We start from the raw sequence: 22,499 nt of genomic DNA, 5'->3' as shown, positions 1-22,499 counted from the left end.
GCATGTCAGAATTCATTTACGTGTACACGCGCACACGTTGGAAGAGATACTATTGATATTAATACTCTCCGTTGCGACGTCTCGCGAGAATCCTCGATGGGAGCTAGCACAACTCGGAGATTCTCAGCGAATTTTGTTCGTCTAAAGGTTTCAACGTGGACGCCAAGAGCACACTCGTCATCGTCTATGGTCGCATTGGCGACCGACACGATTCGAATGAGCGATTACAGACTGATGAGACACGAAAGCAGATGACAGCATAGGAAACGCGTCAAAGGGGTCCACGAAACACGGTTAATGTGCACAAAAGGAAACACACAAGCAACAATCATCCTTGAGTAACAGCATTTGTCCTGTTGCACAAACGTCGAGTTCAGAGCGACACCGACTCGCGTGGCAGCAACCGTGACTGTCTTCGTATTTTCATTAATGGTCAGAGTATCTCAAAATAATCAATTACTGTAAAATTATGTATTGTTATTCCAGGTGACTGTATTATTCGAATGCTTTCGACCTCAATACTTCGGTCCTCTATTATGGGGAGAAAACAATGTCCACTGTAACTATATTTTTATTTGTTTAAAAATTGGGGAGATATTTTTTAATAAAATTATTTCTAAAGTGTCGAAGAAGTAGAGGCAAAAAAAAATGATAATGTACATGTTACTTAATGATTCATCCGAGGCTAAATTAATTTTTGGAAGATTCCTTGCAAATTCCAAAGGACACTATCTAACTTTTTGTAAGACATTTCTAATTATTTCTTTTACTATATTTAAATAGAAAATAATACTATGTAATGCTTGATGGATCAATGAAAAATATAATTAAACATCTTAAATCTACAACAGGGTGCATTTCACCCCTCAAATATGCAAGAAAATCACATAATGGTTGATGTCTCTCCTTAGTTTGTCTCTCGAAGACCGAAGCAAGGTCGTCATGGGAGCTGCCACCGAAGAAACGAGGGATCCAGCGACTCATGGTGTATCGACAGAAAGGGAAGGCGTCCGTAAGGGTAGTCGCGCGATACACACGGGTCGTTCCAAATTAGTCAGCGCGATTATCGCACACTTACTTCGTGAATAAGGGGATCGGGGTTGCGGGGTTTTTTCTTTTTTTGGGCGGTAGATATATGAGACTCACCTTGACTCGCTGCAGATCAATGGGGTTCATGATTGTCCCCTGAAAGAACTCCACGGTGGTGAAATGCCGCTTGAACAGTCCCTCTAGCTCGAGATCTGGTGGTTTCCTAAATGGCATCGGCCCGACAAAACGATATGCTTTTCTTTATAAAAACGTTCACCTCTGGCATCGAACCGCGCTTTTCGCGAGATATCGCTGAACAGGCAGGTCGTCGGACATCTGACTTATAAATGTAAACTAAAATGGTTCTGAAATCGCTGTCTCCCTCTCTCTCGAGAGAGCGAAAATCCTCCTTAAGATATCACCTATGGATATCCAGGGATTATAGGTTCGCTAGATACTGTTTTTCGTCTATTCTATTGTTGGTCAGGAGTGACCTCCCTCGTGGGCTATGGATACACGAGATATGTGTGATATGTGATAATATAATAGATCTAAGTAAGTCTCTACTGCACGCTGATTCGGCTCCATAGCTCATTACAGCATACCATGCAGTCGCAGGCGGTTGCTTTCTACGTTGTAATTATACTATGTTATAATCATGTAGTTCGTACATATATGTATGTATGTATATGTACATATGCTATGTACGTATGCTTGTTCGAGTATATATTGGTATATACATGTATGCCTTGTACTATATACATACTCCAACGCGTACTGAATTGTTTCTCTGAAGTGATCCGAAGCTTGAGGAGTTGAGATGAAATTTGTATGGAAGGGTTAGAAAAAGGATTTTGATTTAGAAAATCACTTCGTAACGTGGCATATGGTTTTATATGAGTTCAATGCACAAATTTTTTTGCTATTCATTCTTATTAATTTTATATATTATTATTTAATTAGCTTCAAATATTCTAAGAATAAAAGAGAAGTGAACAGTCTTTATTATTTCACGAGGTAACATATTATTAACAAAATTAATTGCGATGCTTCTACGAACGAAATAATCGTCTACTTCGTGCGGTATTACTCATCGAACCGACTATATCTATTATTAAGAGCCCTCTATCAACAGCATTGATCACTCCACAAGAATCAACTTTGTACGTGTACATTTATATGTAATGCAACACGGTGCCACAAAAACTTCACACAAATTCCGGTCAACAAGTTTGCCTCGCATCCGCGTTTCTCGATGTCGTCGTCGATCGCGAACGTGGCACCGGGTAACGTCATATAACTAGTAAAACGAAATAGAGAAATAGGAGAGAGTAAGAGATAGATATGAGTAAAAAAAGTAGATCGAAAAATGGTAAACAAGTGGAAAGAGAGAATCCTGGCGTTGATGTAGTTCTCAGTACTGTGTTTGTATGCACCTAACTCCGGCGTAAGTGTGACAGTCGTGTTGTCGCCATGGGATCAATAATCTCGATGCAAGCAACTTCGGTGACAAATGACGCCGATCGTTTTCTATGAGGCCGCAAGTCGCGACGCAACCGTAAACGCATACGTATATTTCCGCTCAATGTCGCCTTGTGTACAACTGTACAAATATATCTAAATCGCACGTCGAATTACGGTCTAGGTTGGGTAACCTAAATCGCGCGATAGCCTAAAGAACTGCAAAGAAACGAGAAGCGCGAGGGGCCACGGCGTCAGGTGGGTTGCTTTTGCGGGGTGTTATGGTTGGTGGAGGTTTTTTTGTATGATGGTTGTTCTAGGGTTCAAGGGTACCTTGACGCGTTCCAGATCCACGGCATTCATCATGGTGCCCTGAAAAAACTCCACGGTCGTGTAATGCCTCTTCAGGAGACCCTCCAATTCGAGATCTGGCTCTTTCCTGAAAACACAGATCACTCCTTACGACAATGACGATCAGACCTCGATGTAACCGAACAACCATAAACGTCCGTCGACGACCAGGCGTGTCCTTCCTCCTGTCGAACGGGACACGAGCTAAAAGATCGAGAACGAAACGCTGGATCGCACGGAGTCTGATCGTCCTTGGTCGTTTAACCGCAGAACCACTTGCGTAACTGGGACACCTACGCGCGACGCAACCTAAACTTACCCATTGTTACCTCTGACCAACGATATTAGGTATATCGTCTTTTTTCCTGACGGTGTTTATCGGTATATCGCACGAGTAGTTGATTAACGAGTGCTTATCGGTAACGATCACAGTAGCAGACTTACTTAATTTCGTATCGATCAACGACTGTTATTATACTTAACGTTAATGAAAGTGGAAACGGCGATGTTCGTTAGCATTCATTTGGAAGATGTTGTTTTTTAGCGATACGACAAATTTGGATACACTGTATCGTACAAAATCAATGTTATGTTCGAATTCATGATGAGAAGACAAAGGGATGATTATTGGCCTGTATAATCACCTGTATGATTTGAATTAGTGCAAGCCACGAAACATTACATTTATATAGGAATGGCTTTGATTAATCGAAACGCAATTATGGAGGATACAGACGCGAACAATTGATTGGCCTCAAAAGAGTATATAATATAGTACATTTTATATATACTATATTTTACTATTTAAAAAATAAAAATACCAGTTTATGCGACTTTTCAAACTAGACAAAATACGATGATTGATTTTCGACAAAAATGGTTTATTCGTCGACAAACGAATATAAAATTAATCGCAATTTCTCGTCGAACAATTGCTCCCCAACAATACAATTGCTTACACAGAAAATAGATTTTTTAAATACTAAATATATTCATAAACATAAAAATCTGTTTGGGCCCAATCAGTAGTTCCAGACTGCGCGCGTAACTTTGTTCAAAATAAATAGAAAAATGGTGCAGATCGATTATACAGGCTTTCCTGTATGAAAATGAGGTTAAGGGAGTACAGTGCACGCAGACTCTGAGATTGGGAAGGATTAAAGTAATAATCGATGGTCATACCTATGCAAGAAGACAACTTCCACGTCAACATCTTCGCGGTCCTCGTGCAAGAAGTCCTTGAGAAAGTGTGAGACTGATTCGTAGGTGATGTGGCCACACACGACAATATGTCTGCCAACACAACGAACGAATTAGATTCCACTCCCGCTGAAGTACGAGAAGTTTAAAGAAGTGAAACTTACAAGCAACTACCATGTACACGTTCTATGTAATTACATACGTCTCAACCAATTAAGGATTTCGTTATGTTTCCCTCACTTTCTTTCTCTCTCTTTCTCTCTCGCATGTGCTGACCAGCCGGCTTTTAACCGTGCGTTTCCCACTTGCTTTTCTTTCTTTGAACATGCCCCTCGAGGGCCACTCGTCGTTATGCTGCTCGAGGGTGTAAACACGGTCAAACGAGTACGCGCGAAACGAAAACTGGCGCAAACGAAACGAAGAGAGAAAGAGAGAGACAAACGTGGATATATTATCGTTGAGAAATCTAAATTTTTTCAGCTCTTTCTTGTGCCAATTTAGTCTGCTGCCACAATGAACAAAAATTAGAAAAAAAAAAAAGAAGTATACAAATATAATATTCGTAGTGAAAGTTCCGTGTCAGTTGTTCGAAGGAAGACAGAACTATCGTTAGAATTTCTCGGGATCGATTCGACACGTTTTTTTCAATCTATCAACCGCGACTCCCGTTATGGTATCTATCTTTGGTATTAATTATTAACGTAGATTGAAAATTAATGAACTAAACTTACCCGGGAACTGCGAAAAAATAGGAATTGGTTGTGAGTCGTTTTTTTTTTTTGTTTTTAACCAACTAACGTGATCGAACAACTACACACAAGCGCGCGCTCACACGCATACACACGCACACAGTAAGTAATCTGTACTAGATAATAATACAATGTACAAGGAATTAAAAAAAAAAAAATAAAAATAAAACGAAATGATAAACGTGGCAAGAGTTAGATAAAAAAAAAAGTACGTAAGAGTGCAGGCTCGTTCGTGTCTCGATTCTTGCAATCAAATACAAGCACAAAACTCGGTTTACTCTATTCGTGTTAACTCTACGTGCGATGTACATTAATAATGATATATATATATATAGATATACTTCTTGCTGTTACAAGCGAATCAGATATAAAATGGTGCCTAAACGTGATAAGTGTTATTGCGTCAAGTACAAAAACTTCACCATGACCATTCCATGCTCCACTTTTATATACTACTCTGTATAATAGTCGATGCGAGGCTCATCGTGAACTCAGCCGACACCCGATATACCGTTTCGTTAATTTAGATATCATCTTTGCTTTTGCGCGCGAAACAAATCCCCTTTTTGGCGGAGACAAAGGGAAATTGGCGATTCTTGCGTGCCAACTGAATCCAACATGGGCCCCTCCGAAAAAAAAAAGGATAAAAAAAAAACAACACATGGTTGACATTAAGCCCTACTGACAAGGATTACTTTTAAATCTATCATACGGGACCGACGTTTTGTTGTATATAAATGTCAAAACGTGAGTGTCGTGTGTACGTGATCGAAGTTACGTAGACGTATACCATTTGTTGTCTAACCGTTACTGAAAAAAGAGGTACCGTGTCGTTCGAGTCCTATTGCCCATGTAGAGAAAGTACCCGACAGTTCAAAATGCTCGCACACGTCGAGTATGCTAATCGGACGCGTTACTCGTCGCAATATCCGTCGCTCGAAACATACAGTCAGCTTCCAAAACAGTCGTGGACGTCTCGCGTTTACTCTGGTTCTATGTGTTTACTTGTTTTTCTCTATTCTTTTGCTTTTCTTTTTTATTTATTTTTTTTTTTGTTTGCTTTTTTTGATTGGTCTTTCTGTTCTCGACGCGACGGAACGCATCTTCAAAAAAATGCACGCAAGCTAACGCCTGGCGAAAATCGTGTCGCTGACAAAAATCACATCGTCGATACTAGGCACGGTGTGAAACGACAATCGATCAAGGAGCAATATCGAAGTACATTCGACGAGTGACGCCTCGTGTGCCTCAGGTGCTATGACCAACAGAGACGTCGATGTGTGTGAAATTATCGGAAAGGCTACGAATTATGCACGGCGAGTCGTCGAAAATAGGAAACCTGAATATTTCTCTAGGATACGGAGGTAAAGAGAAATTTAAAACGTCTTCGATAGTCTGGAAGATGGGAGGAAACATAATTTTTTCTTTGGTGAGCATTCTTTCTTGAGGCAGCAACCATGTCTATTCCTTTGTATAAAGTTTTATCGAATATGTCTCGCAACGAAACCTTGAAACGCGATTAACGTCGAAGACATACCACAAGGAAGCCTCCAATGCTTGGAGGAAGTCTTCTAACGCTAATAATTAATAAAAATATGTTTAAATGGTCAGTTCGAACGATCGCATGGCGTAAATGCATTCGTGAGGTTTATTTTATTTAATTTTTGAGAAGTATGAGTGGACGCATAATTATTAGAAAACTAAAACTGAAGTATGATTAGAAAGATTCTAATGTAAATATTCCAAGTATCATTGCAATCATCGATTTATATTTAAACTATATTTGTATATTTTAAGTATGTTTTTGCTTTTAATAATACCATTCAAACTTTCTAATTAGAATATTCATTGAAACTGATTCAAATCTAAGATCCGAAACGTTCTAATTAAAATAAATTGATGCTCGTGCACGAGAGTGCAAGGTACCCAAGTCCTCATTCTTTATTTTTCATGTTTGCAAACCTTTTTGAATACTACTGAATAATTTCTAACATTTTTAATTGCACCATTAAAATTTGTTTTCCTCTCAAACTAAAATCATTAAATTTCTTTTAACATTAATTAGGGAAATTTTGTGTAACAGCGAACAATTTTGTAACCGAGCATGGATGCTGTTAGAAACGAAAAAAAATTATGTTTGCCATCTCCAGGGCTTTCCTTTGTCTACGAAATAAAAATGTACCGAGTGTTCCGTTTCGCGACAACTCGCGTCACAGATCCGTAGACGTGATCGTGTATGAGTAAGCGCTACACTTACATATTCCGATGGGACTAACAGCCGCGTGTTACCCGGTGTTGTTGGTTTCCTTGTCGTTTTACAGAAAATTACATTCGCAATGACACAAATCATGAATGATGATCAGTTTGAAAAGAACGTACAAACAATTGTATCACTCTTCCCTAATCTAACAACTTGTTTTCTGGCTCACTGATATTCCCTTAATCAAACATAAACTACGCATGACATGTTATGGTTAGCAATATACATATGCGTATACATACAGCTTCATACATGTGCATCGACACGTACATATATAAAGCGTATACAGGGTGGGTCATGTGAACTGTTACAAAGAGTTTCCGCCAAAACTCGGGGAGCAATGGGAGATGTACCTATCGTTAGTATTATCACGAGTGACTGGAACCTTTGGGTACGATAAAGATCACTGATTGGATCGTATAGGGGGCAAAGGAAGCTAGATAATAAAAGAAACTGGTTGCAAACGTCTTTTAACAAGTTTTTCCACATAGATGAAAAGATGTAATGGAGAACAACATTTTTCTAGACAGGAGACATATTTGATCATTTTAAAGTTAATTTACTAGGTATTCTGATTGAGTTGGACATGAATATTGTTCAGATTGAAAATTGAAAATTGAAATGCTATCTTATATGAAAAATATTTAATTAATTAAGCTTTTGTAAAACACAAATATTACTTTAAATATCAAATAAATACAAAAGACTCTATGAATTTTAAATATGATTTAAAATTATACTCTTCATCTATGGAGAGTAAATAAAATTTCAAATGTGCGTTGTTAATGTTAGAAATGTTAAGTGTCTATTAAGAAATGGGAATGCTACTCCGTTGTCCCCTAACAGATTCAACGATATTTCCCTGTCATGAGAAGGATCATAGTGAAGCAAATTGAAACTTTTTAAAAAAGCAGAAAATGAAACTGGTCAGAATTCGAGACCTAACGATAACAAGGAAAGTTTGGAAAAACGTGTGCTCGAAATCTCATTATCACTTCAGCAATTGTTGTCCAACAATTATCTTCCGCAAGTGCATACAAGGACAGTTATTATTCCTCTGAAAGCATCAAATTGTTTGGTTAGTGTTCATAAACAGGAATGCAAAAGAATCGAAAAATGTTAGTCGAATCTCTCCAAACGCAGTAAATAGTTTACAAGGAACGTTCAGGCTTGTGATCAAGCTACATCGTATCAAACTCTCCCTTGACAAATGAGACATTTTCTGAAGCATAAAGAAGATTGCAGCTCGGAATCGGTACATTTTTGCTTTGCGATGCCGAATCTATACGACGTATTGCACTGACACCTACACATATACAACGGATACGGGACCATAATTTGTAACAGTGGCCCACCCTGCATAATACAACCCAAGGCAGAAGTTCACTTCTCCACTTTCCTTTCTTCAAGAATTACACGTAAAAACGATAATTAATGCTGTCTAAAACACCAAGGTTATTACACTCAAGTGTTTCATTAGGTCACATATGCACGTAAACATATATGTGCACACGCATACATATATTTATATACTCGTATACGTACATATATTTGTATATTCATATATTTATATACATTTAAATACGTTGCAATAAATGGTACAACCAGTAGTGACTCCAAATGGAGAAACAGGCACAAGAAAAGCCATACAATTTTCCTAATGCTATCTTTTCCAGAAAATCAATTTTTAATACTACTTTGATGTTAAGAGGTTTTTTCCATTTCATTCCATCCTGTACAATGCTTTCTTCTCGGCGATTCATTCTATCCACGGTAGAGTTGGATGAAACGAATCATGTTCGTTCTGGTCTTTGTATAACACGCCCGCCGGGATGTCGATGATTGGGAGATCGGTCTCTATGGTAATTAGCCACGGCGGAAGTGTGACCATCACATGCGCCTAACGCATGAGTTATATCCATATACTCTCGAGTATTGTATCTGGACGTATCGACGGGGTGACAGAAACCGAGAGTTCGTGATTAAAGCAACCTGATAGCACTGATTCAGAACAAATCACAATGTTAATAAGACTTTTAATCCAAATACTAAATTCATGAAACTTGACGTTGATTTTCTGGAAAATCTCTAAGAAAAATTTCATTTTACATTTTTTGTTCAATTTGTCGTGCAGAATGTCCCTCAAGTTGTACCACCCTTTGGTTATACATAGAGAGTTTGCTAGAAAAGGGTCTTCAGGATTTTATTTTTTAATGAAACACGAATGGTATGGTATTTATGTGCAGGGTGTTCCTAAAGTCTGATCATACAGGAAATAAGGAAAATTTTAGTGGAAAAATAGTTATAGTGACTGATCTATATATCTAGACTTTAGAAATACCATAAAAAAATTATATACGTCTACCATGACTATGTTAACGGTATCATGTCGTTATAAAAGAATATCCCGAGGTCCCTTTTGGAGAACCCTTTATATACATGTAACGTAACGATATATAAACACGTTACGTATTATGATATATAAATATATAAATTCCTGTATACGTATATAAAAATGTACAAATATATACATTTACGTGTACACATAAAAATGTATAAATATACACATTTATGTATACTTCCATACATAAACGTATCACACACACACACATGTTTACGTGTACAATGTGATCCAAGAAACACACACACACACATATGTGTATAATGTATGCATTCAATGTGGGATATGCAGGGTACATGCTGGGCGTTGACCCTTTGCACTCGGAGAGAAATACAGCTCGAATATTTACGTGGCACGTGCTCTATTCCGCGGCCATATAAAACACCTCTGGCAAGTAGTAGATTGCGAACGAGAAAGTTTAAACAGAAGCACGGTTCACGTATGTATAGAATTACGCAAATAGTCTCAACGTTACGACTTAATAGACGCTTTACCACGCTAATTCGTACTACACCGCTATGCCAAAGTGTAGATCTACGGACAAAGCTGCGAAAAGTGAATGAACCCGATTCGCTTCTAATTACCACCAACTCGGTGACTATACGTCGAAGAGCAACGCAACAACGAGGAATTAGATTCGACTAGGTGCAGAATCACCCTTAAAATCGCCAATTCCAACAAAAGACAACTGCTCGAGCCGAGAATAGCGTTTACATGGCCCCGATCGGCTTATCCGCGACGCTTTTGTTCGCCTCTCCTCCTCCACCCCCCTTCCCGAGTGGATTAAATGCGGTGTAATTAATTCAAAAGACGGACAATTAAACGTCCTAATTCCTCGTTCTTCGCGAAAGACTGGATATACATATATACTAGCGCATCAAAGCCGTATTTGTCCCAAGTGCAGTCAGTGTGAACGAACAAGCTAACACCAGTTGCTGGGTACGGTAGATCTGTGGTAAACAATAGGACTAGCTGACCAGGTATTTGAAGGTGTTTTTTGGCTGGACGGAGAAACGGGAGAACGTACTGTATTCGAAGGAGTGTCTTCGGGATTGGCGAGACCGTCGACTGACAAACTAATACCAGGGAGCGGGTGTGGGGCTGCGATTCGTCGATTCTAACATTGTTATCTAAATATAAACGTGTAATAAACAAGTAATTGGACAGTTTTGCTGGAGTCATCTCAAGGCTTGTCGTGGGTAGAGAACAAGTGGCGTGTATTAGTGTGTATCCGTGAGAAAGAGCAGTGACAAGTGTTGTGTCTGTGGGGAACATCAGAGGAGAGGTTCGAAGATGGATATTTGACATCAAGGCAACGTGTGATCGTGTACAAGTGTTCAGGTGCATACGATCAGAAAAATGTGGCACAGAGTTTCGGTGGTGTCGTGCTAGTTGGGGCGATGGCGGCGGGAAAAGGGTGGGTGGTTCAGAGGAAGGGTCAGACTTACATAATATACAAGTTGTTATCATACGAGAAAGTATCGGGGTGGTTGATAGTAATCGGGGTTGTGAAAAGTGGCTCAACTCGGGAAAGCTAGTTGGTTGGTTGTGTCTCTCACCTGCGACCTCGCTCGTTCTTCAAAGTGCCGCCATACTTGTTTCGCGTCCCGATCAGGTCAATTATCTCGGGGATACAACTGGCGAATATGGCCTACACCACGTGATAGAACAAAACACAACATTCGCATCAATACACTTGTGTGAAACGGTTGGCAAATTGTTTGCTTTAGTTTTTTTTTGTTTTTGTTTTGCTTTCTTGCTCTTTTCTTTTGTTTGTTTGTTTCTCTTTTACATCGAGTCGTGGTAGTGCTACGTGAATCGGTAATCGTCCCGTCGTGTCGAGGTTTTTCTTTAAAAAAAAAAAAAAAAGTTCGCTAAACGCGTCGAATGCTGGTCGTACCTTATTTGCTCATTTCCTTTTAATTAGCGAGGGGGTATTGGGGGGTTGGTGGTGGTGGGGAGGATCTTTGCGTTTATGAACGGAGGTAAGTTTCTTTTTTTTTTTGTTTTGGCTCAGCTACCGGACACCGCGGCTACTCATAGAGACACGATTAATAGTGCTGTAACACTATGCGCGCCACGGTCCAAATAGTTAATATGTATAAATATACATACATATATAGATGTATATATATGTATAGAAACGAATACGTTCCAAATAAAGGGCGGGGTAGGTAGGCTACCTACACCTAGGTCCTACACTCCTACACCTAGGCCTAACGATAACTACACGTGCCGACACGTCTACCTAGTCCATTGGCAGGTAGGTCATATATATATAGATTCATTGTTCTTTACCCGTACTCTTTTTTGTTGGTACAACAGTTCGGTTCTTAACAATTCTTTCTCATTCATCTGGCTTTTTAAAACGAGGCTGGTTGGATCTTCGAATTCTGAACATGTCGTGCATCGCTTCTGCCTCCTCGGTGGATACGTGTTGTACGTCGATCGTGATCGAACATTAAGCGAAAAAGAAAAAAAAAAAGAAACAAAAACGCGTGTCAAAGGAATATCCGCGCGATTTCGAATTTCTTTTGCGCGTATGAAAGAGGATGGAAGCTACTCGTAATGCAGGGGGTGGGAACCGCGAACAACGTTTCGTCGAACGTGCGAATGACAGTAAAGAAAAAGATTGTTCCCAGTCAGGAGTGGTTACATATCACGAGTCAAGATAATTGTGATTACAATCATTGCCTCATGCGTTCACAAAACGTACGTCGATGCACTATCTGATTTACCGCCACGGACAAATAAACGGCGCTAACTCATCATAAGAGAGCAGTTAGCGAGCGATGTTAGCGTCTGTTCGGTGTTAATCACTCGTCTACGCTAGCGTTTCGCGCAATCGATGTGATGAAAGTGTGTACAACAGTAGAAACAAAAAGGTATATATGTATAAATATATATATATTGTCTGCTCGTGACGTCGCTTTCAATTGTTTAACTGCATTACGACACGTTAATCTCTTTCTTCCTCCTCTCCAAGAGAATGCACGATGCTCTCTATTCACGTGTGCACAATCGGATATGGTAAACTGACGTCCCAAATGACGATTCTTTGAAGCAAGTGCACGTTCTAAAACGCTACAATGCTCTTTTCGGACGAAATCGCCGATCGGCCCCTCTCGCGATTAACACATAGCGCTGTACTCGATGGATGAATGATTCGTTCGCCAGAAATAAGATAATACCCCCCTGCAGGGTAATATCGTGTTCTCCTGCAGGCTAACAACGAATGTGCGTTATTATATAACGACGGTTATCAATTTATGAATATTTTACCGCGTGGAAATATTATATTATACAGGCCTTCGCTCGAGTGCATCAATTAATAAGTAAAATTGTGTTTCAATGTCTTTTGTTGATCGACGTATAACTGGGACAGTATGTATAGTTGATCGCCAATAGAAGCAATCATGATGCACTTGATAGAACCCCGAACAAATACTTCTATTATTTTTTATTTCTACCTGGATACCGTAATACGTTTAGCAAACATCTCAAGAGCCTGATACTAGGTTCAATTGGCGTCTATGGTGTTTCTTGAAAAGTTTCGATGCAGCACGTCCGAACAACCGTGCATACCGTCCCGTTTGAGTCCATCGCTCGAAAAATTAGCGTAATAACGTAAATGCGACTCACTCCGTATGATTAACAACTATCGTCAACGACGAAACGACGATCAAAGCAAAACGTGTACTCGAGAAATAGAGAACGTTAGTCTGAAAAAATTATCTTATTCGTGGCATAGGAATGTCATTCATTAACGGACGACAGTTCTCACGGAATACCCTATGTATCACAAACATCCATGTGTCTTCGTCCCCGGGGTTATCTAGGCCAGTGGCTTTCAACCGATGCGCATCCGTTAAACGCGTCAAAGGGATTTCGCTGAAGGTTCGAGTGTCCTCGATATCGCCGATATGGACGGCGGTTCCGTACGTTTACATAATCGAAACCGTGCCGTGATTTTCGGGGGCACAGAGGTTGAGAACCGCTGATCCAGACTATGCATGTCCGCTGATAAACCAGGCCAATAGACGATCGATCTCGAACGACTAAATTATCCACGAAAAAAAAAAGCGGTGCGTCTGCGGCAACGAAGTCTGTGAGTGTAATCGCGTTCATATTATACATATACATATATATAATACGTTGCAGGTTACGTTATTATAATCGTTATACGGTTCTTGCGAGACGAAGGAAAGTGTTTCTTGGGACATGGGCTAGTGTCGATCTACGGCATGTATTACTGTTTCCTTGCCGATTTCCCTCGATACACGGCGATGTGTGCCAATTCGAACCAATACATGCATGCCCGTACACGTGTCAGCACATACGAACACGATATACGTATCGACACACACGTGTGTATGCGCGCACGCGTATATCGCGTCTATTGCTGTACACGTGTGTACACTGCGTGTACGTTTGTGCATACGTGCGCACACAGACGCATACATATGGGCATACATAAGTACACATATGCATACATATGGGCATACATAAGTACACATATGCATACGCATAAATAAAAATATGCCATGTGTGCGTATATGTTTGTTTGTGTATGTGTATGAATATGTATACCTGCGTATGCCAACATGTGCACGAATGTTTGCTTCACAGAGGCAGACTACGTCAAGCTCGAATGTTGGAAACTTAATAATTTAAGTAACACCGAAAAATATACACCAAGAATCAAGTAACGTGTAAGTTTCTAAAATTTGAACAAAGCACAGTTTGCCTCTGAGACACACGTACGCATAAATCCACATGTAGGTAAGCTGCGTGTAAACGTATACGGATACGCATGTAAATGGTAACGGAAATGGTGGCGTTCGTTCATTTCCTTACACGTGACCACGAAAAAGATATAAGGTGCGAGCGATTATCGCGTATCGTTTCCAATTTTCACGCACACATCTCGTATATACGCGTGTTTTCGTGTACGTGTGTGTGTGAGAATTGTGAGAGAAAGAGGAGCAGAGAGACTGTTTTCTCGATGTGGCTGAAACTAGACTATCTATATGTCTGAAACGAAGAATGGGATGATGAACGAGCGTTTCACGGGGAAACGCCGAGAAGGCTGTTGCGAGTGTGATCAATAGCGCGCATTACATTTTCATTCCCGTGCCACGTGTTCGCTATCCGTGGAAAACTGAATCGATAGACACCTCTTGGGCACGCTGGGAAACGTGTTTCAACCGTGCTCGACACTCACGGCCCGAAACCTCGAAAAAAAAAAGATCAATTTGTCGGACCATCGAGGTGACTCTATGGTGCATGCAAACTTTACTCGGTCGTCTGAGACCGACGAACGACCAATCACGAAACGACGTACCTTCCGAAGTTTCGTAATTTATTGCACAGGATATTTGCTCTCGATATTACCGGATCAAACGGATACGCGCAGTTGATCGCAGAAGTGATCGTAATCGAGGCAGACTTCGGACCGTTGATGTATTTTTAGGATAAATTTTAAGGGAGCCTTGTCGATGGAGACATACACTGTATGGGTTAAGCGTTTAATCGACATCAAGTTCTTTGAAAAACATTCAATTAGGATGAGAAAGAGGAATTTAATTGAACTGTAGATAAATTGACAGAAACTGAAGTGTCTGTACTCGAAAACAATGAATTTTAATTGTCACATATTCGATACAATCCACCTGTATAGTCGCACATTACTTGCTTACTACTGTACTAAATCGTCATCCTTCAAAAAAGCTTAATTAGTACAGCGTTCGTATCCTTCTTTGTCCTAAAAATATATCAACCGTTTGAAGTCAGCGAGTCGACGTGGCACGAACACTTCCACGACCCTCTGCAAATACCAATATCTATACTCTCGTGTCTACATCAATTCAACAACGAAAAATATTAAAAAAAAAAAAAAAAAAAGAAAAAAAGAACCAAGGGAACAACTGATCACAGCGAATAAAAACGTCCGACAGAAGTTGAACAATCTCACCAAACCGCCGAACATTCAATGAATAATGACAAATCATGCTCTCAACTGGTTATTTTTCTATTTGTTTCATCATGCGAGAACGTATTATATTAATAAATCAGGCGAATGAACTCATTCGTTTTCACGTGCCCTGATCGGGTTCGCGATTCGCCTTCTCCGCGTTAGTCCCGTTCGGCGCTGGAGGATAAATGCAGCAATTGTGTCTCGCAATTATTATACGTGCAATTTCTACTAGTAAAATTCCCTAAAGAGCAGCCGCATGTGCCTACGCCTGCACCCCCTCTACTGCTGTGCTCTAGTTCAAGTGCCAAGTAAATTTTATATATACGGTATATAATATATATTAATCAAGCAAGAGAAAATCACGTCTCGATCGACGATTGTTTAAATAAAAAAAAAAGGCTCCTTCTCCTTTTCACTGCGTGCGTCGAACAAGAGAAGTCGCTCTTCTCTAAAAGAAAAGGCCATTCCGCGATTGGGTTCTCGATCGCATTTATTTATTTATTTATTTTTTTTTTTTTTTTTTTTTGGAAATTCTACAGGCTAGCCAGAGCACTATCGCATGCCACCAAGAAACTCAATTCGTGAAGAGAGAGGGACAGAGATAGAGAGAGAAAGAGAGAAAACAAAAATTGTCCACGGGTCGCCAATACTTTGTTTATTCCTTTTTTTGGAACTCTCATAGCCAACTTTTTCACAGCTAGGTTTCGCGATAGGCTCGTGTTTCTCGTTCACCGCAATCGATACACTTCCAGCCGACTAATAGCCCAGTCACTCGAAACTGAAATACACGGGACGCTATGAAAATATTTATATGGAACTGACTTTTTGCATGTACTTTCGTCAAATTATTGCGGAATGATGGATAAAGTATCCTGACTTAAAAGAGCAATATTTTGGAGCCATCGACAAGTGCGAACGACCAGTTTCAAACTGATATCTTGATAATTGTTAGTTTGAATATCTTGATAACTGATCGTTTACACCTATCGAGGCTCGAAAACAATTGCTCTCATAACTGAAACAATTTACACATCATGTGTAACAACTTAAGGAAAGTATAAACGAAAAATAGCTCGATAAAAATATCGTCATAATCGAGTCCGAAGTGACCAGGCTATGAAAGTATCAGCGACACCCGTAACCCGCCGCTTCACGACTCTTCTTATCGCGCCGTTTCTACTGGCCACATCTACGATCCAACGATCGCCAAGGATTGCTGAACGATCTACGCTACACGATACTCGAGCAACAAATGCGCTCGACCGCTGTAGGACGGCGGATACACAGCTCACAGAATGATTCAAATGTGACACCAAGCGAACAGAAGAGTTTTCCATAGATTTCGTTTGGCTCTCCAGAAAAATGATCACGATGAGAGAATTGCGCTAACTGGTCGCGTTACCGATTTGTAGAGGCAGTCTTTAGGACACGGGAGCCCAGTGAATCGAATTCCTAATCGAATTGAAAACCATCGAGAAATCGCTTCCATCGGTGGTGGTTAGAGCATCGCATTCGAACGACGGCGATCTCCATGAACCAGAGAGCGATTTCAATAACTGGGAGAGGCTATAGCTCTTTTCGAAGCGACGATAGGGAAAATTGATGAGGGATAACATTGTTCGACTCGATTAAAATTATTTTAAGATTATATAGGTACGATTTTCTTCTCAAATGCAACAAAGCAATTGTGCGATGCATTTACGTATGCACAATGCGACAAATATACGTAAGCACATTAAAATAGTCATTGGAAAGAATAAATTGTTTCAAGTGTGTTCTATACCTCTTACCCAAGAAACATAATTAGTACAATAAGTGTTCCAATAATTTATCGTTACGTTCTTTTTTTTTCAAAATACGACCTGCTACTTTGTTTGAATTTTGAATTAGGTAATGCATAATAATTCATATTTGTATAGTTACACGATGGCGTTAGACAGCTCAACATAGTCAAAGATAACCATAACGAAAGTAAACACGACTCGAGTAGCAGAGCATATTACGAAAAATGTAAGATATTTATGTGGTAATACCTAAACATTTAAACACTTGCTGCCATTAAGTAGACTTCTAACAATTAACGCATGATTTATTGCAAACAATCGTTTCGTAAGCATTATAATGTGAAAAATCAATGTATCTTGTAAAGAAAATAATTTGTACACTGCTTTTAGGGAAAGTACGATCACGTTATGTTTGCTTTTATGGCATATCTTTATTCCACAATACCAAATTGTAGTGATATGGAAAAGTACGGGAAAGGTTAACCTGATTGTCATCAAAATAAAAAGTAATAAGGAGATGAAAAATATAAGAAAAAATGCAGCGATACTTATAACATCATAAGCATGATAAGAAAAATAATAATACAACATTAAAAATAGATACGAAGTCGATGGTTACTTTATATCGCGTGGATAAGTTCATTAAGAAGTTGAGTGTCGTGATCGTAATTTCCAAGAGTGAAACAAATATGATAACAGGAGTTGTGTAAATCATCAGAGTGCTTCAGAACTTGTGTTAAAAACAATCAGGAAAGTTCATACGAACACGTGACCTATTTTATTTCATCTTCAAGTTATAGCCATATACTCCAGTTATACTCCAGTAATATTCAATTATTTACCTTTATAGAAAATTATTGAAATGATAAATTTGTCAATATATTCATTAGGTATAAAATAATCCATTTTTAAAGCACTCTTTATTAAGTTCAACAATTCCAAGTTCTCCAAATTCCAAGTCCTCTTCAAAATGAAATCTTCTTATCATTTATACCTCTCTAGGACTATTTCATTTAATAAAAGTCAAAGATATTTTTCAAAGTAACGCTAAGAAAAAAATTGACTTTTATCGAGAGAAGTCCCAGATGATGTTGTACATCGCATGTGGTTTATGCATGAGAGTGCACCGCCACATTTTAGCCAGTGGCCAGACAGTTCTTGAACGAACGATTTCCTAACGTATGGTTAGGTCTTGCAGGAATTATTGCCTCAGCTATTCCCCAGACTTACATACATTGGATTTTTATTCCTGGACTACTTGAGACCAATTGTTTATTCAACATACGTTGCTAGACTTGAAATACTTCGGCAACGTGTACGAAGCTGCCAACGGATGCGACAAATATATTAAATTGATACAAAAATTGTTGAACTACTTCATAGAAACGAAAATAGTAATAGAGATGAAATTTAATGTAGATAGTCTATAATAGATATCATATAATATCAATAATCTACAATGATTATTAGTAGCTTACACATTAGTGGAGTATGAAAGTGGCCATAACTCGTCAACAAGTTTAAATAGAACACCAGTTCGCGAACATTTTTCACTAATTATGAGTGCATCGAAGTTTATCCCTCAAGTTATGAAACATCCTGCACAATGCGAGCCGAGAATTTGGTACATATTAGCCTCAAAACAAGCTATTCACTACGTCACGTTTCGACTCTCCTTTTTCTAAATAGTCCTCAGAACTTACTAGTATAGTAAATATAATTATCATACTTGGAAAGTCTGAGGACCTCTTACAAACCTAGAGTCGAAACGAGACGCAACCTAGTACATAACGCTTGTTCTAAGACTGGAGTGCTCGTTTCGAGACCTAGCATTGGTCCTTCTGTAACACATACAAGCCTCTCTACTGACACATTTCGTAAAGCAGACACAGTAAACATCGGCATAATGAGTAACTGAGAGATATGCAGCTTTTATCACGACAAGGGAAAATATTTCTAAATGAAATGGAGAAGTCTTGAACGAGTAAGGACTGTTAGGGTTTTTCGTTGGAAAATGGGATAAATTTCAAGAGTCCAAAAGATGGACGAGTCGATTGGTAAAACGAAGCGATGATTAGGAGGAATTGAAATGTGGGTGATGAAATAACGAATTGTGAATCTTCGAAAGATCAAACTTGATTTCGCATATGGATAGAATATATATAAATATTATTATATATATACTCGATGAGAGAATTCTTTAGTGCTCGAGTATCATCCGCAAATATTGATTGCGTAGATTCCGGTAATATGATTTTTGGTTACTATTCTGCGCGCAACTTCTTGTATGGAAGTCAGGGGCGCAACAGTTATCTTAAATACAGAATGCAGAGCATGTATAAATTGTAATTTGTTGTGAGTCTTTCGCGAGGTATGAACGAATCCGATGTTTTGGTCAAATTCAACGACGCAATACGGTGTTTAAGGGGTGAAGAGAAGTTGTAATACTAAACGCAGGAAGAAAGTTCGTCGAGGACTTTCGAATGACAACAGAAGTTGGTCAATAATTAACGGAGTATAATAGAGGTGTTTGAAAATATTTTAAAGGAATGGACAGAAATTGTAGGCAATTAGGGATTCCAGGGAGAAAGGTATAATATCACAAAACATATTCGTAATTGTATATTATTAAAGCTTATTTTTGTATCCTTTAGAAGAAATGTATATATTGTGGTAATATAGTCTTCGTTAGGTCATTCAACATTCTTCTCATCCATATTTTCTATCCTTGCTTAGAAAGAGCTACAGCCCAACCTAATTTTTAGAGTCACCTTGTACATACTTGGTGACTCTAACGAAACCATATACTTTATTCAATCTTTCCTTGATTACGTGTTATGATTCTAATCGGTAGCTAAATGAACAGTTTTTAAATTATTTTATGGGCCGATTATGGTTTGTTTATAAATGTTGGAAGAGAATTTACACGATCGTGCAAAGAGATCCAATCTTGGGGAATCATCTCTAGGATAATCACTCTAAAATCAATAAAAATAAAAAAAAAGAACAGTGATTATGCAGAGTATCCTGCTAAAGAAAAGGCACAAAATTATCTTGCTTACGTCTGATGATATAGAAAAATGTTTAGGAAATAATTAAAATCATTTGAAGAAATATAGTGCAATTCTTCAGTTTTTAAAATCATAAATATCTGTTTACGCGACATCGTGCTTGAAACATTTTTCTATATTAGCAGAAATAAAAAAGGTAATCAGCTGTTACGTTCCCGATGGGATACTCTGTATAATGCATCCGATAAATCTTCTAACGCGAATTTTATACAATTTTTTTTTTTTTTTTTAGGATAAAATGAAGTAAACTTTACAAAATAACAGAGATTCAGAGACTCAACATGGACAATAGAATATAGAATAAACTATATCAATATATATTTAACTAGAAACTTAGGAAAATGACGGTACTGTATTTAATTTCTCCGTAAACATTTTAACCCGGTCCTCCTTAGGTTACCTAAAATATTCGCGAATTAAGAGATTGAAAAAAGCTTCGTAGATTTGTTGCAAAGAGAAATACTAAGTTCAAAATAAAATAATAGAAAAACTGCTTACGTAGCTATTATTCATACGAAATAATGTAACTCCCAGTGAGATGTTAAAAAACATCCTCGGCTGATCCGGTGCGTGTGGCAGACGTAAAAATGAAGCAAAAATTTGCGTGACCAGACGACCAAAGCGTCCGTCTGCTATACTAATCGAAAGCCATAAGTCATGGACAAATATATGTGCTTGTATGCGCAGATCGCTGCCTCGTGCCAAAATAACCGATCGCATGTATATCGTATAATAATCAAGAGCAGAAGGGTTTGCTCGACCGTATGGAAAAAAGAGCATACATGTATGTAAAAATCGCAGAAGAAAGAAGATGTAAAACAGTACGTGGCGGAAAGCGACAACAAAAATTATGTAAACCGCGAGATCTCGCGCATCGTATCAGCTGAATTGGATCAAAAAACAAGAAGCCTCTGACGAATCGTGGAAACATATGAGGAATACGAACTACTTCTCGAAACCGTGCGGTGAGGCAGTCATATACATGTTTACGATGTATATGTGTATATATAACAAATGTATGTATAAAGTTTTACTAAAAATAGATAATCAGACAGATAGACAGATAGATAGACAGATAGATAGATAGATAGACAGATAGATAAATAAATAGATAGCTGGATAGATAGATGGATAGGTGATTAGATAGAGGAGTAAACAAATGGGTGGATAGATAGGATGATAGAAAACGATGAGTAAACAGTTGGATATACAGATGGACAGATAATTGGATGGATGGATTGATGGATATTTAGACGAATGGATACGTATATAGTTCGACAGAGGGATAAGTAGTCCAACAGATGAACAGGTGAGTAGAGAGACAGCTGGACTGATGGATACAGGGATTGATGGACAGGTAGGCAACAGGATAGATAGAAGGATATATGAGGGGAACAGATAGACATGTAATTAGAGGTATATAGATTGATAGATGTAGATAGGTACATAAGTAGGCGAGTATATGGATAATTGGATGGATAGGTAAATTGATAAATAGATAAACAGAGAGATAAGTAGATAGATCGATAGATAAGTGGACAGATAGAGAGATAGACAGTTAGATATATAGATAGACAGATAGAGACAGACGAAGAAAGAAAGTGAAAGAAAGAAATATGCAACAGTAATATATTGATCTCATCTACTATAAGTGTGTATATTAACAGATGTGTATATAAGAATAAAACACGTGTGTGTATTCCTCTTTTCACAAAAGTCCAAGCATACCAGCACGTGTTACCAAGATATTTACTAACTGGTAAAAAGTGGGTAAGAAAAGCGGTGAGAGTCAGCACAAGGTACGTTAAATAAACGGTGAGCGAAATGGTAAATAGGGTCAGTGAAGTCCAGAATTTGGGGATGCCATTTTTCTAACAGTTACGGATCGGGGGTACAAGGGTGGGGAACATTTACGCCAGTCAGAGAGTAAGTCTGGATAGCAGCCATAAACCAGTTTCGCCTTTCGAAAAATTTTCATAAAGAAAAAATCTCCGGAGAAACGTTAAAAATGTGCTGATTAGAAAATTTACAAAAATCACATCGGCTCGATCTACTCGAAAATTAGACCACACGAGGCAGGCTTTTAAAAATACTTTGTAAAAAATTCGATCGATCCTAATTTGAACACGAACAAACATACAAAATTGCAATTTCAAATCAGACAAAAAATTACGTATATATATGTGCAGTTAACTATCCTCTCATAGAGGTAAAAT

The 22,499-nt window shown here is 38.6% G+C and overlaps 1 protein-coding gene across 49 annotated transcripts in view; it reads right to left on the bottom strand.

Moving 5' to 3' along the window:
- Positions 1-22,499, bottom strand: part of LOC128886338 (calcium-activated potassium channel slowpoke) — a 113,157-nt gene that overhangs the window by 40,487 nt on the left and 50,171 nt on the right. For 21 of the 49 annotated variants that reach the window (XM_054141112.1, XM_054141115.1, XM_054141093.1 and 18 more), the window contains exons 7-9: positions 11,011-11,102; positions 4,024-4,134; positions 1,147-1,252 (exon numbers count right to left, since the gene is read on the bottom strand). In XM_054141112.1, coding sequence (XP_053997087.1) covers positions 1,147-1,252; positions 4,024-4,134; positions 11,011-11,102 — 309 coding nt within the window. Of the gene's footprint in view, positions 1-1,146; positions 1,253-2,823; positions 2,930-4,023; positions 4,135-11,010; positions 11,103-22,499 lie in introns of all 49 variants that reach the window. The other 28 variants (XM_054141124.1, XM_054141088.1, XM_054141097.1 and 25 more) reach the window with 3 other exon arrangements.

The sequence above is a fragment of the Hylaeus anthracinus genome, unplaced genomic scaffold, assembly GCF_026225885.1.
Source record: "Hylaeus anthracinus isolate JK02 unplaced genomic scaffold, UHH_iyHylAnth1.0_haploid 11982, whole genome shotgun sequence".
Classification (NCBI taxonomy): Eukaryota; Metazoa; Arthropoda; class Insecta; order Hymenoptera; family Colletidae; genus Hylaeus; species Hylaeus anthracinus.
This window is presented reverse-complemented; position numbering and strand designations above follow the sequence as displayed.